Source organism: Astatotilapia calliptera, chromosome 8 (assembly GCF_900246225.1).
Source record: "Astatotilapia calliptera chromosome 8, fAstCal1.2, whole genome shotgun sequence".
Lineage (NCBI taxonomy): Eukaryota > Metazoa > Chordata > Actinopteri > Cichliformes > Cichlidae > Astatotilapia > Astatotilapia calliptera.
The window spans coordinates 4,708,776-4,723,416 of record NC_039309.1 but is presented as its reverse complement, the minus strand read 5'-3'; the positions used below and the strand labels follow the sequence as shown (position 1 = coordinate 4,723,416).

General features: G+C 39.3%; 1 protein-coding gene across 4 annotated transcripts in view; it reads left to right on the top strand.

Annotated features, from left to right (window-relative positions):
* Positions 1-14,641, top strand: part of LOC113028053 (rho GTPase-activating protein 44-like) — a 91,906-nt gene that overhangs the window by 51,745 nt on the left and 25,520 nt on the right. For 3 of the 4 annotated variants that reach the window (XM_026178022.1, XM_026178021.1, XM_026178020.1), the window contains exons 1-9: positions 1,033-1,136; positions 6,005-6,044; positions 6,657-6,776; positions 8,432-8,508; positions 9,170-9,281; positions 9,883-9,959; positions 11,975-12,092; positions 13,232-13,300; positions 13,387-13,468. In XM_026178022.1, coding sequence (XP_026033807.1) covers positions 1,072-1,136; positions 6,005-6,044; positions 6,657-6,776; positions 8,432-8,508; positions 9,170-9,281; positions 9,883-9,959; positions 11,975-12,092; positions 13,232-13,300; positions 13,387-13,468 — 760 coding nt within the window. In that variant the 5' untranslated portion in view covers positions 1,033-1,071. Of the gene's footprint in view, positions 1-1,032; positions 1,137-6,004; positions 6,045-6,656; positions 6,777-8,431; positions 8,509-9,169; positions 9,282-9,882; positions 9,960-11,974; positions 12,093-13,231; positions 13,301-13,386; positions 13,469-14,641 lie in introns of those variants that run through there. The other variant, XM_026178019.1, reaches the window with a different exon arrangement.

Genomic DNA, 14,641 nt, shown 5'->3' with positions numbered 1-14,641 from the left:
ATTCATGTGTCTGTATTTTCCCAGTTTACTTATCACACTTCCTGCTTTATTTTGAAACGTAGTGTTCTTTGTGCTTTGTTTTAAGTTTTTCTTCCCTGGTCTCATCTTCTGTGATTTAGTTCAGCCGTCTCAGTCTCCCTAGCTGTCTCTCTGATTGCCCTTCAGTGTATATATAGTCACTGCCTTCCCTTGTCTTTTGTGAGAGTGGCTGCTCCGACTTGCCCCTGTGTAGTTTCTTGCTTTATATTTCAGATGTTTGTAGTTTTCAGTATTTCCTTGTTGGACTTTATGTTTTGCCTCTTGTAGAATTTGAAACCAGTCAATAAAGGGTTTACTTTCAGTTCCACTCAGTCTGCTTTCACATCTCTGCATTTGGGATCTCCTCTACCACTCCACACGGTCTGAATCATCTTCAGAACAGAAAACTTTATTCATGTTTTCACAAGAATAACGAGTTTCCATGTGCTGAACTGAAAAGTGAAGTACTTAATTTAATATTTCATCTGGACTCAAACTGAATGTTTAGTTTTAGAGTGAAAAAAGCAACATGATAACACCTCACAGTGAAAGCTACAACTCACATTTTAGGATTAAATCTAACACTTAAGGCTAGATAAACTGGACTTTATTGGCAGTGGAAAATTCCATGGCCCATTCTTTGAAAAAATAAATTTGTTTCCACTGGTACGAATCTGAGAGCGCAGCTTATACAAGCAGAGCATGGGTCTTTTTACTCAGTACTGAGGGCTGAAAAACTATTAGGACACCCTTGGAATTTAAATATATTACAAAATGTAAAATGTTGGCTTTTGGGGAGAAAGAGATGTGTGTCTGTTCAGTCATAAACACATAATGTGTACATATTTGAAAGTCCAATCTGTTCACAGAGGGGAACATAAAGCAGAGGCTGGTGACGATGAGTGAGTGAAAGGACCAGATAGTCAGGTCTCATTCTTTACGCCGCCCTTCCCCTCCCTCTCTTCCTCCCACTTTCGCCACCTCCTCTCTGCTCTTTGTGGTCACAGAACTCCTGCTTGAAAACAGGTGATCTCCTTTCTGTGAGCAGGGGGGATGTGGAGGAGAAAGCTGCAGATTTCTGGCAAGACTAAGAGGTCGAGCAGAAAAAGAATTGTTGTGTAAGTCCACTGGGCCACAGCAGGCTCACTCTGTGTTTTATTTTTTATTTTGAATTTGAGCTAAATTTGAGTGAAATGTATAGCTGTATGTGGCAGTAGGTACATTTAGAGGGGAACATGTGTCTGTGCTGCTCAGAAAGGCAGGTAAGGTAGGTGTGACTGGTCTGGTGCGTGTTCTCGGTCAGAAAGCAAAGGGCTGCTGAATGTGTTAACTTATATATTATATTAGTTACACTGAAAATAACATATTTTCATCTATTCATCAAAGAGTTTCTGCTAATCCAGCATTTAGACAGAGTTGGCTTTATTTAAAATTTTATTCACGGATGCTTTTGACACAGTTTTAATCTGCTGTGAAGGAAAACTGTAAATAATATTTTTATTTAAGACCTTAGTCACACAAATCTGGTCTGTAAGTACGTTCCAACTATTTACATTCAGTACATTGAATTTTAATTTTTGTGACACTGATGTCAAATTCACAAAACTCAACTTGTCAAATATGATACATCAGGCATTAAGGTAATGACCTTGTAAAATAAATGAATTAGTCTTGTAGTTAAGACTCCAGGCTCTGGAGGTGACCTTGTAAAACCTAATCTGCCTGTTTAATAACAGGTTTCTCTGTCTGCGAGGGTGAAGGAAGTGCACCGCAGGTGATTCACACTTACCTGTTTATCAGTGTTGCTACTGATATTTTGAATACAAACTGAAACAGTTGCTAAAGGCTGTTCAGAGCAGAGCGTAACATCAGGGCTGATAAAATTCAGCAGAACAAAAACTTTAACAAGGTACAGAGTTAGTCTTTTTATCTTGGCCCGGTTTACAGTTGGTTTTCAAGTGCATCCGTGGTTATCAGATCACAAGTGCACAGTGTTAAATACACGTGAAAATATCCATTAAGACACATGGTGATCTGATACCTGAAACCACTTGCTAAGCTGGTCCCACCAAATTGCACTTTGCTACTCATAAGTGACAGATAAGCCACTCAGTCGTTCCTCAGTTCATTGCTGTACTCTGATTTTTTCCTCAAGTTACAATCATTTCTGTCTGCAGCAGTTCAGTCTGAAACCAGAGCTCCCAAACATATTTTCTCTCTGAGCATTACAGCGCTCTAAAGACCGTCTTAAGATGCTTTTAGGAAACTGATGCCTGATGTATAATCGACGTGTGAGTGAGGCTGAATCGCAGCAGACAGAGAGAAGAAATGTCTGCTGTAGCTGTGTGTGTGTAGTTTCAATGCTGTTGGTTCTGTTTTTATATCCACTCATCTGCCTGCATCTGTTCTATTTACAGCTCCGAGTATCTGCATTGTGATTTGTTTTAACTGTTCTCTGAACTTTGTTAAACTAACTGGTTGTCAGGGGGAAATGTGCAAGAGAGAGCGAGAGAAGGAAAGGTAACCCAAGAAAGAACCTGTACGGCGGTGAGGATGCTGTGGTTCATCTTTAACTGCTGGATCTATTTCTCATCATTGTTTAGTTTTACAAGCAACAAAAAATGAGCATTTTGGCTATTTATACACTCGGACTTTTTGTGTTTGCTTATGAACAACAATAGAGGAATACTGCAACAGCCATCAGAGGAAATTTAACAGTAACGCATTCAAACTGTCAAAAAATAATGAAATACTTATGTGGGGGGAAAAAACTTACTGTAACCTTCATGTCTTTCATCTCAGGATTGATGTTTGAAACTTTATAAATTGTCGTGCATTCATGTCAACTTTGAAAGAGCAAAAATTTGGTTTTAGCAGGTGTTTGGATTGATTTTGAAATTCAAACGGGTAGGTTTGTGCATCTTTACTGGACACAGATGTCTTTGTCTGACCCCCGTGATTTTAAAGCAGGAGTAAGCAATGCTAAACCAGCAGATAGACATAAATGTTAAGAGACTTTCAAGAAATGGACAATTAAAAAATGCATAAAACTTCCTTATTAGCGTTAAAAGAAGATGCCAATAGATAAATATCTCTGCAAACGTTAGCCAGGTGAAATAAGACCAGTAATTGCAGGTTTTGCCTTATTTTAAATTTGCAGCTTGTTGTTATGCATCTTATCAGATCTATTGTCTAAAGGCTTTCTGACACTCCAGGCAACGTTTTCCTCCAGAGGCTGTCTTTGTTATTAACCTACAGGTCATCTTAGCATCCGAAATATCCACACTGATCTCCATCAGCTGTTCAACTGCTGCTGAAGGCAGTGCTGCAGTCTGTTAGTGTTATTTCAGTGCATGGCGCTTTGGCTTCCTGAAGGAACTGGTGATCAAATAATGGAGTAGAATATGTTTTTCTAAATGCTACATCGTTGGTATGATTAAAATCATTCATCATTAGTTAAAGCCTGATATCAACAACACCCATGAATAACAACAACACCCATGTGTTGTCTGCACATTTAAAGCTTGAGAGTTTTTATTCCTGCGTGCTATCGAGCTTCATTGTTGTGCAGAAACTATTAAAAACACATCAGTGTTGCACTGGGTGACATGTTTCTTCATTATCATGAACACATACACTGGTTTATAATGGTTCAATCTCACAAACACACCATCCTGCTGCCTGAAAAACTCACTAGAGTACCATGTGTACATTAATGCGATGCAGATAATAGTCTCCAACAAAAGCTCCATTTCTTCTTGTTTGAGAAACATTTGCTGAAACCTGCGGAGAGCAGCTGTTTTAGGGCTACTAAGCTCTTTTTTTTCTGGAAAATGAAATGATATATTTGTGGGTTGTTTTTAAAGGCTTGCGTCTTCAGTATGAACCATTGTCAGCTTGAGGAGGCGATTCTTTCTTCTTGTCAATGTGGGATTTATTGACAATAAGAAAAGATAAATAAGAAACATTCTTATATGTATACATATGTTTACTACTTTGATGCACACTAACTGAAAGTCTGACTCTGAAAGAGGCAACATTAACATTTTTTAATAAATTTTTATTGGGGTAATACTTTCATACTTAGTTCTGGAAATGTAAAATTAATCCAGTATCCTGTCTTTGTCAGCCTACACTCTCTTCTTCATCTCTTCTTTGAACTGTTTTGAATGGTTGACACCAGGTATTTAAACTCATCCACCTTCACTACCTCTGCTCCTTACATCCTTTCATCTTCACTGAACATAATCAACAGTATACAAAGTTAATATCAGTAACACTGCATTGCCACTGGGAGCATGTTTCTATGGTAACATTGGCATTTCGGTTTGTGACTTGACTCTTAAGCCCTGGCACACATACACTGTAATTGTTGCTTCATAGCTGGCTGGTGGCTGATGGCCATGCCAGGTGTGCAGTTGTCTAGATCCCCTTCAAATATCAGTCACTTCAGTCCTGCACTCTACGGTTGAGAATATCAGGAACTGCCCACTTTGCCTCTGTAAAGGGTTATTTCTCTTGTTGTCACTAGAAGTTCCCGGTAGTTTCTTCTGTTGAGTCACCACTGTAGTGTCTTTATAATATTTTATTGCATATTTGTTGATCCAGATAGAGGAGTGCTAAGTTATCAGCTAACGCAAGCAAGCTGAATCGAAAAGCTGTATGGGTGCATCACCAAGACAGAAACGTATTAAATAATAATAACAAACAGCACAAATGTGGTTGAAAGGTCACATTCAGTGGTTTAAACTGACAGAGGTGAGTCCTAGCAGACAGCTATAGGCTCTGGTTACCTGACTCAGCATCCACTTATCAGTCAAAGCAGAAGCCCCGCTAAAAAATATAGTTTTGGAACTAAATACACGCTGAAATTGTGAGTTAAATAATGTCACCCTGTGGAGTTACACGAAAGTGAAACTGCTGGCGAGCGGTTGATGGAGGTTGCTGGCTGTTGCTACTGTAAATGAGATCAGTCACAAAAAGGTTGCTGCATCAAATATCTCCTTGTTATTGCTTTGGTTGCTACAGACCGGAAGGCGAGACTGCTCACCTGCAAAATAGAAGCTGTGCCTTATCTCAGAAAGCAACGTGCTGCAAAAGATGCCAGTTTTACTTTGAGGATGAATTTGTTGCACTTTTTTTTTTTTAGTTGGAGATAAGTTGGTGTCTTCCATACAAACTACAGGGGACGGTGGCAACCAGTTGCAACCAAAGCAACTCTAAAGAGGCTTTTGGGGCAGAACCTCTTGGGAACTAATCTCACCTACTGACAGCAAACAAGCTCTCACCAACTGGTTGGGGGGACACACATTTTTTCCTAGCAGCTGCTTATCATCAGGGGACTGACTGGTCTTTAGGCCCCTGTGGATGAGGTTTTCACAGCTACCAGTGGTTGCCCGGCAGTTGCCAACTGGTTGCTAACTATCTGACTGGAGCTTTAGCTATAGAGACCAAAACGTTTCTTTGCAGCGGGCTATAAACATGTTTATTTGGCTGTAAAGTTGGGAGAGTCTATGGAGACTGACTCATTTTTGGAGCAGAGTTTTTGGACGTTTTCCATGAACTAAAAGAAGCTTTTTTGTGTGTTTTCAGATGATTCTGATAGTTTTTAGATTTGTTTATTTAGTTATTAGGATAGAAAAATTCCCAACCCATAAAATAATTGGAAGATAAGTCAAAGAGTTTAAAAATGTTGTAAGTGTCAGTCAGTCTCTGTTTTCTGTCACATTGCCAACTTGAGACTTTGTAATTAAACCAGACCAGCGTGAGTCCTGTGCAACTGTGAAAATAAACATTCCTCTTACACGATTAGCTCCAGGCAGCTGCAGCATTTTATATTTCTTGCACAGAAGTCGAGCAAATGATGCAATTACAGTGATTGAGTGGTTTGTGCGCTACTTGCCAAGTTCCCACAATAACAAGTTCTGTAATTTTAACGTTTCCCTCTCTCTGTCATCCTAACAGCCGCTCTTCTCTTTTCTTCCAGGGCTGAAAAAACAGAAGTGCTGAGTGAAGATCTGCTGCAGGTACTAATGAGTCTTCATCGAATCTGTGTGTTTGTGCGAATGCTTTTCCTCTTTGGCTCGATAGTCACTGCTTCTCACAAGAAAAATCTCACAAGAAAAATCATTAGTGGAGCAAAATATTCAGCATGCATGAATTTTTTTTTAATATATTTTGTTATTTTTAATGGCTTTCTGAACTGCCTTCGGGCAACATTAACGAACGCTGAAATTGAACCTCTTTGCGAGACAAAAAGCGAAACGTCCTCGCTGATTGATTTGGGGTGCGATATTGTAATTGATCAGATTAATGATGCTCTGAGTGGCAGACACATCGCTTCCACTCAGCTGGTTTAATAATGAAATGAGACGCATTGAAGCCCAACAGGTAATGGTGCGGCGTCATTCACACCAACTGAGAATGATGTTGTTTTATTGGGGGAAAAGCTCTGATGGAAAGATGGAGTTTCTATTTTTAAATCTAACCCTGTTCTGGGTTGAGGTTTGAGTGCATGTCTGTAACTGAAGCTGACACAAGCTGTGCATTAGTGGAAGGAGCTCACAGTGTGTGCATGGTTCTGGCTGAGGCCTGTGCCCTGACTTTTCTGTCTTCCTTCCCTTCTGTGTGTGTTTCAGGTGGAGAAACGTCTGGAGCTGGTGAAGCAGGTTTCCCACAGCACACACAAGAAGCTGACCGCCTGTCTGCAGGGCCAGCAGGGCGTGGACGTGGACAAGAAGTCTGTCAGGTCACCCTCGGTGAGAGAAAATAAACACTACAAATCTGATAAAACCTTTTCTGTCATCTGGTATTTTAGCTGACCTGTACCGTACCAGTGTGGGCTTGTGTGCTGATCAAGGTACAAATCACATGATCTACAACCATATACATTTTTTTTTACAGCCTTAGTATTTTGGCCATGTTAGGTTGGAGCCATAAATATGATGGGGTAGGTTTACACATTTGCCTAACCAATAAACGATCACTGGGAGGTCCAATCCTCAGAGAAGACGTGAATCTTTTTATAACTCATCCAAAAGTCCAACAACGACGGGACTTAGAAGAAACGTGAAGAAGAAACTGATTGCTCATTTGACACCTTTCTTCATATCCTACTGACGAATCTCACGTAGGGCAGCTTCTGTAGGCAGCTTTAGTCTGCATACATTTAATGGTTATCTGCAGGCCACTTTGCAACCCACTTCCACCTTCTACCTAGCTCATCCTTTCATGCTGGTTAATTCAGTGGCACATCTGCTGTCATTCATGCCTGCTCTGTTCTGTGTCGTGGTCTTGCTGCTGGTCTCTCTGCCTCTGGCTTTACATTTATGTATATGAAAGGGGAGAGAGGTGGTAAGAATTTGGGTATCACTGACCAGTGACAGCAAAGAACACTGTTGACGGACATATGACAAGTTGGTAAATGCGTTAGAGGGTTACCTAGGTAACCGGGGGTCTGGAATGTCCACTAGTGACCGATGGTTAGTAACACAAGAAAAGCAAATCGAGGCCTGTGTGTACGCTCAAATGAATTGAATAAATCGATCAATAGTTGTTATACTGCAGTGAAGTTTATGCGGTTAAATCTTAGTATACAAAGTAAAATGTTCCAGGATTGGTGTAAACAGCAGACTTATCTGCCCTCTGGGCATGTTTTACGCTTTATTTCTACAGTCAGAGCATGCTGCTGCTCTTCATTTGTCTTATTGATTTGTTTTAAAAACATTGCATGCTAATCAGCAGCAGCCACAACTTAATATTTATTGTTATATTTTAATGGAATAGAATGAAAATGAATCATTTTCTACCTATCCAGTTTTTCTTCATTGTGCTCTCAGTAATTTCATAACAACTCAGACTAAAAGTTTTCCTAATGACAAATTAAATTTTAAGACTTTCAGAGAGGACAGAAGGACACTGACAGGTGATTAGCAACGATATTGGAAAGCATGTTTCATCCTCCAGTAAATGTTTAAAAAAACAAACAGAGAAAATATTTTCCTGCAAACCAAGAGACTGAGTGACAAAATATTCAAGTGCTGCACAATAATGTGCCATTGGTGTTGTGGAAAGTTAATCTTTTTAATCCTTCACTGGATTAAAAATGTTTTCATCCTAAAGCTTAGAGGAGCCTGAGATGAAGATGTTTTAAGATGGAACCAAGACAGTAACTCGTGAGAAGGCCAAGGAAAAAAAGAGAGAAAAATAAGCTTTTTTAAAATTCATTAATTAAAAATAAAATACAAGTTTGAAAAAGTGATGAACTGATGTGACATGAGCACGTGTTTTAACTTCTGGTACTTATATTAAAGATAATTTATAATCTTCGTATGCTTTTATGATGTTTTCTCTGTGTTTGTGGTTTTATTTATGAACTGCAGCTGATTCATCGACTGTTTGTGTTTCTGTGCAGAAAAAGCTTCCGCTCGCAACGCTAGCACAATGTATGGTGGAGGGGGCAGCTGTGCTCGGAGACGAGTCTCTGCTAGGGTAAACACACGCGCGCACACACACACACACACACACACACACACACACACACACACACACACACACACACACACAGTAATTTACATTATTGTTGATCATCGATGAGATTGGAAACATTTTCTTTGGAAAGGCTGATGCAGAGAGGAACATTTTTATGACCCAGAACTGATTTGCTTTTCACATCCCGAGTATAATAATAATATCTGTAATGATATATAATGACATTCTTTAGAAGTCACCTCGTTGGTGCAAAAATAGTATTTTATGCCTGTCAGATGGCTTCAACTAAAGAAATGGGAAGAAATTATGTGCTTTTGCAACAAACAAGGTTCTTTGCTAGTTAATAATTGTTTATTATGTGCAGATACAACACTGGTTTAATGTCTGAGTTGCATTTTTATTGCTTGATTGAGTCATGAGTCACTTTAAGTGACTTAAAACAACAATTTGAAAATGGTTAGGTACAAGAACTGTACTGAGCATGAGTGAAAAAGCAGCCAGTGTCCAACTACAGATATTATAGAAGCAAACTATAAAGAAATGAGTTTTTCACAGTGATTCAAGAGAAACCTCAATATTACAAACCAGGAAGCGAGCTGTAACACTGACTGACCTGCGTATGTTGCACTCGGTGAATCCGCTGTGATATTTCCTGTTGCAGAAAGATGCTGAAGCTCTGCGGCGACACGCAGGAAAAGCTCGCTCAGGAGCTCATCTTGTTCGAGCTCACCATCGAGAGGGACGTGACCGAACCCTTGTACGAGCTCGCAGAGGTACAGAAACAATGCCGTGCGACTAACTGTTTAATAAATGAGCTCCAGTCACATTAACAGCAGTAACAGCAAGCATCTGATTAGAAAAGGAGTCCAAAATGCGTCCTGGTAAGAAAAAGTGGAAATATAATTGTGATATGATTATAGAGCATCTGAAATTCAACAGGGCAGAAAAACATTATAAAAATGGTTTATTTTTCATTCTTTTTTTAATAGAAAAATAGAAAAGAAGGAAAGGGGGCGACAAGTAATTCACACGAGGTATGAGCTGTTTCAGCATGACAGGACTGTTGTGTAGTTTTGCTCATTAAGGTGCCCTGTATCTATGAATAAAATACTTTGAAGTGATAAAAAGTTAGAAACTGATAGCAAGAAGATTGGAGCTTCCTGCCTCCAGTCCCCAAACACGGGACTTCTCTGATGAACTCTACTTATTGCTCTGCAAATTAGCCAGTAAGCTAATCTCCATGAGAATGAGAAAGTGCTGCCCAGACTGATTCTGCTGCTACAGGTGCAAAGCCTCACAATACTGAGGCTGTTTGTTGTCCTCTTTCACACTGACACAGCAGACTGAAGGAAAATCTCTGCTCTGTCCTCTCAGGTGGAAATCCCAAATATCCAGAAACAAAGGAAACATTTAGCGAAGCTGGTCCTGGACATGGATTCTGCACGCACACGGTGAGTGTGTTTCTCTGTGTGTGAGTGTGTGTGAGAGAGAGGCTTGGCTGTTATCGGAGAAACTCCATCAGCTGTGAATGGACTGGCTGTGCAGCTTCCCACTGAATGTCACTGGGATTTTGTTGCACACCGTGACGCCGCCGTCTGTCTCACACCGCAGACTGCTGCCCGTGTGTGAAAACCTCACTTTAAACCAGACTGTCCTTTTTTTCTGTAATGAACACACTCAGTGTGGACCTTCATACTGATGTCTGTAGCTGTTACACTCGTGCTTCAAATACCACAGACCACTGGCTGATTCCTCCTCACACTTCCTGCTAAACAGATTGTGTATCAGTGTGAAGGTGTTTAGAGCAATAGGCTCAAACACTGAAATGAAACCTTTACTTCCTGAGCTGCTGTAGAAGCGGACTTTTATTTTGAGGGTGCTGTTTATTATTTTTGACTAGAACTAAATGCTAGAGGACAAAATTGGATAGAGGCTTTCTAAGCCTGATTTTATGGCTGTGTTGACATAGGAGTGCTTTATATCAGATTATAAAATTAGAGAACGGATGTAGCTTCCTGCAGTCTTTCTAATAGTCAGCAGGGGGCGACTCCCCTGGTCACAAAAAGACATTTGTTGTATAGAAGTCTACGGGAAAGCAACCATAGACTCCCTTGATCTGTGACTCAGGAATTGTTTTCCTGATTAGTTTATGGATTTAAATAATTCCTTTATTTACAGTCCAATGAGATACAAAAGCAACTTCTCCTTAGAAACTTGGTAAACTAATTAAAATTTTAAAAAAATATAAAATATCTGCCAATATAGCTCATTAGTGTAAATTGTTGAAGATGAGGCTGTGATTGTGAGCTTTATCGGCTGCAGTGAGATAGTCCAAACATGATGGGCTCATTAAGCGCTCGTATGTCTCTGGGTGTTCGCGAGGAGGGGTTCAGATGTGTGATGCACGTGTGGGGTTCACACAGATACTGGTGGCTTTGCTGAGGCGGCGTGTGTTGTAAATGTCCTCCATGTACTTCGATGATCTTCTGGGCTCTTGATGCATTTTGACACTACTGTCTTAATAAGAACAACATCATTTTCAGTTTTTAAATTATGGTCCCCATTAGTGTCCAGAAAGGCAGTAAAGCAAGGTATGTCCACGATATGAGCATGGACTGTCCCGCGGTTTCTTGCGCGTGATGTTTGGTTTCAAAAAGCTAAGGAGGCAGCTGTTCGAGGCTTCGCAAATGTGGCCTCTTAAACCAATCGATTGCATCCAGCTTTAATATATACACATGCATTAATAACTCACCACATAATCCGTTTTACTCTGCAGAGGATCGGTCTGATGTCTCACAGCTGCACTGGCTTTGTAACTTTGAGGGTTTTTATGCAGCTATTTCTTAACTTCAGTTAACTTTCAGGTAAATTTAACTTTTAATGGTGTCTAGCTGATGCAGAATAAAGTCAGTAGTGCCTGATCCTGTTTGAAACGTGCAATTGCCACAGTTTCTTTCAGCTGATTCACTGCCATTTTGAGCAGTGACATGCAGAAATATTGTTTTCCTCACTGCGGTCCAGCCAGCCAGTTCTTTAGTGACCCAAATCTAAAGCAATTTTTCCCATTATGCTGCCGTGTGCTGAGCTCCTCTGGCAGTTCTACACATTATCTACACTGACAGACAGATGGATGGAGGGGGAAGAGGAGAGTCTGAGAGCAATACTTAAAAGACAAAACAGCTTAAGCTGAATAAATGAGGGTATATAGAAAGACAAGTGTTAGTATTTTGTCAGCCACAGACTTAATCCATTGCCTTCAACAGTTTGATTTGTTTATGTGAGTCACTTTGTTAAAGTAGCTGTCAGGTCTCGCTGTCAACGCTTTTCTCACTCGGGAACAAAAGTCTAGATCTGCTAAAGGCAAAGAAAAATGCCTTCTAACAGTTTAACATGCTGCCCTAAAAAAATCCTGACTACTTTTGTGACTCAAATTCACTTCTTACTGAAACCTACCTTCTGCTCACAGGTACACTCAGTCTACCAAATCTTCTGGACTGTCCAGCAACCTGCAGCCAACAGGAGCCAAGGCCGACCACCTCAGGGAAGAGATGGAGGAGGCAGCCAACCGCATGGAGATCTGTCGAGTCAGTGATCACTTTTTATCCCAATAAACTAACTAACATAGCGCCAGTCATAGTCTGTCTGTCTATCTATCTATCTATCTATCTATCTATCTATCTATCTATCTATCTATCTATCTATCTATCTATCTATCTATCTATCTATCTATCTATCTATCTATCTATCTATCTATCTATCTATCTATCTATCTATCTATCTATCTAGGCTGTTGTTATATGTATCAAGTAGATTGTTGTCATCTTTTTTTTGTTGATGTTTTTGTAAAGTGAACCTACAAGGATATTTATAAATGTCCTGAAATAGCCCATTCTTGCTTCCAAGAGTATTCAAGCTTCCACATCCTGCATGTGCATATACATCCTTTTAACGGACCGTTTGACCTATTATGTGCACAATATACAGGAAACAAGGAAATCATGTGTAATTACTACAATAAGCAATGACTCGCGTCATTATAGGCATCCTAGTCAGCCATGATATGTTATCTCTCGTAGACAAGAAAGGCAAAAGTTTTGTGAAATTTGTCATTTATGAAATTACAAAACCAAAATAGAGTTTTTGGGCTTTTTTGGCTCAGCACAGTTTGGCGCTTTACCTGATTGGTATTCTAACGCTGCACAAATGTGTGTAACTGAATCTGATATGAGGTGAGAACAGACAAACTTTCCACTTTCAGCAGAAGAATATAGAACAAAATTTTTCAAACTTTGAGCAAATAGAAGAAAGAGGAGAGATTTTTTTTAACCTAACTTCTATACATACAGATATGAGCACTTTTAGCTATTAGCTGGCTTCAAGTAGCCATAAATTAGTGTGAAGTTCTGGGTTTAGGTATTCCCAAAAATATGAGAGTACTTTGATTATATTAATAATTATTTTAAACACTTTTTGAAGCATATATTTTGATTTGTATCAGTGTATCTAATGGCATTAATAATGGCTCTTTCTCAGCTACATTAATTGAGTTGCCATGCTTTCTAAGGACTCTTTAATGTGACAGTATATCAAATGATAATAATAATAATACACCTGCTCTAAATAGACAAAAGTTTGAACTACAAAAACACATTTTTCAGACTGTTACATGCCTTGTGTCTCTTTTTGTTTTTCATGCGTTCTATGTTTCAAAATGTGTTTTCAGGATCAGTTATCAGCAGACATGTACAGTTTTGTGGCCAAAGAAATTGACTATGCAAGCTACTTCCAGACAGTAAGTGCACTCACGTCTCTAAAACAGACAAAAAAGAAAAAGAAACACACTCTACAGATTGCCTTTTTCTGTCTGTCTCTGTCTAGCTGATAGAAGTCCAGGCAGAGTACCACAGGAAGTCATTAGAGCTGCTTCAGAGTGTTCTGCCTCAGATCAAAGCTCATCAGGGTGAGTCTCAGACCAACATGCTGCAGTCTTATTTTGTTATTCTTTCTCTCTAACTGCTTACATTTGCCTCTGCTGTAGTCCATATTACAGCGACAATGGGTAAACACAATGTGTCGGGCTGTACAAATGAAAGTGGTGCTTTATCCTTTCAAGTGCTTTTATCACCCATTTACCTACATTGTGTTTTCTGGTTTGACGCTGCTGAGAATTTCTTTATAACATTAACTGAAGTTATTTCATGCCTGATGGAAGTTGTAGTGTCGCCCCATTCACTTCACATATACCACTAAACATGAAGAATTTAAATTTTTTTAAATTGTTACATTTAATTGTTAATTGTTACATTTCTGATGATACACTTTACAGTGTTTTGCTTTAATAGAAACCAAAATGTCCAATCTGGAGCAGAAACCTGATTTGATGATATGCATGTGTTTCCTTTCACAATAAAAGCCCTAGACATAGAGACAAGAAACTAACAAAAAGCAAAAACTAGACAAAAATCAGCCAGGAGGGATAAAGAGGGAAAATTTTCCTGCTGTCACTTTGATTTGCACCAAAGCAGCGGAAATGGGTCCACAGTGGTTTATTCTTCCTAAGTGGACAGATTGGTGTCCCTGAAGTGTAACTGGCTTTGTGTTGTAATGCGATGATGAAGTGTTCCCTAACTTATTTTGAGCAGAGTAGTTTCTGTTGTTAAATTTGCTCCACAAAACACAGAACAGATAAGAAATAAGTCAACTACGTGTTAGTAGGTGCTAAACATATACAGTCGTGGCTGAAAAGTCACAGGAGACGAAATGAGCAAATCAGAGAGAATCAAAGGTAAAATAAGTCTGGTTTTAAACGACTCAATGGAGGGAAAAGAACTTGTAAAACTCAAGCAACAACATAATTGTGACTATCAGGTGTAGTTTAATAACTTAAATTAGTACTGTAATGCACTTGATTACTACATAACAGGAAAATGTAATGTGATTACAGTAATTGTGTGTGAAACTCTGTGTTGTTTTCTGCAACATCATATTAAATCTTTATATATTGATAGAGTGGATGACTGAGTGATTGAGTCATGTTATCCATGAATGTGTTTTTGTTAGCGCAGTTTGTCATTTTACCAGTAAAATATGTCAAATAACTGTTGTCTCTGTTAACTACGGCATTCACAGTATA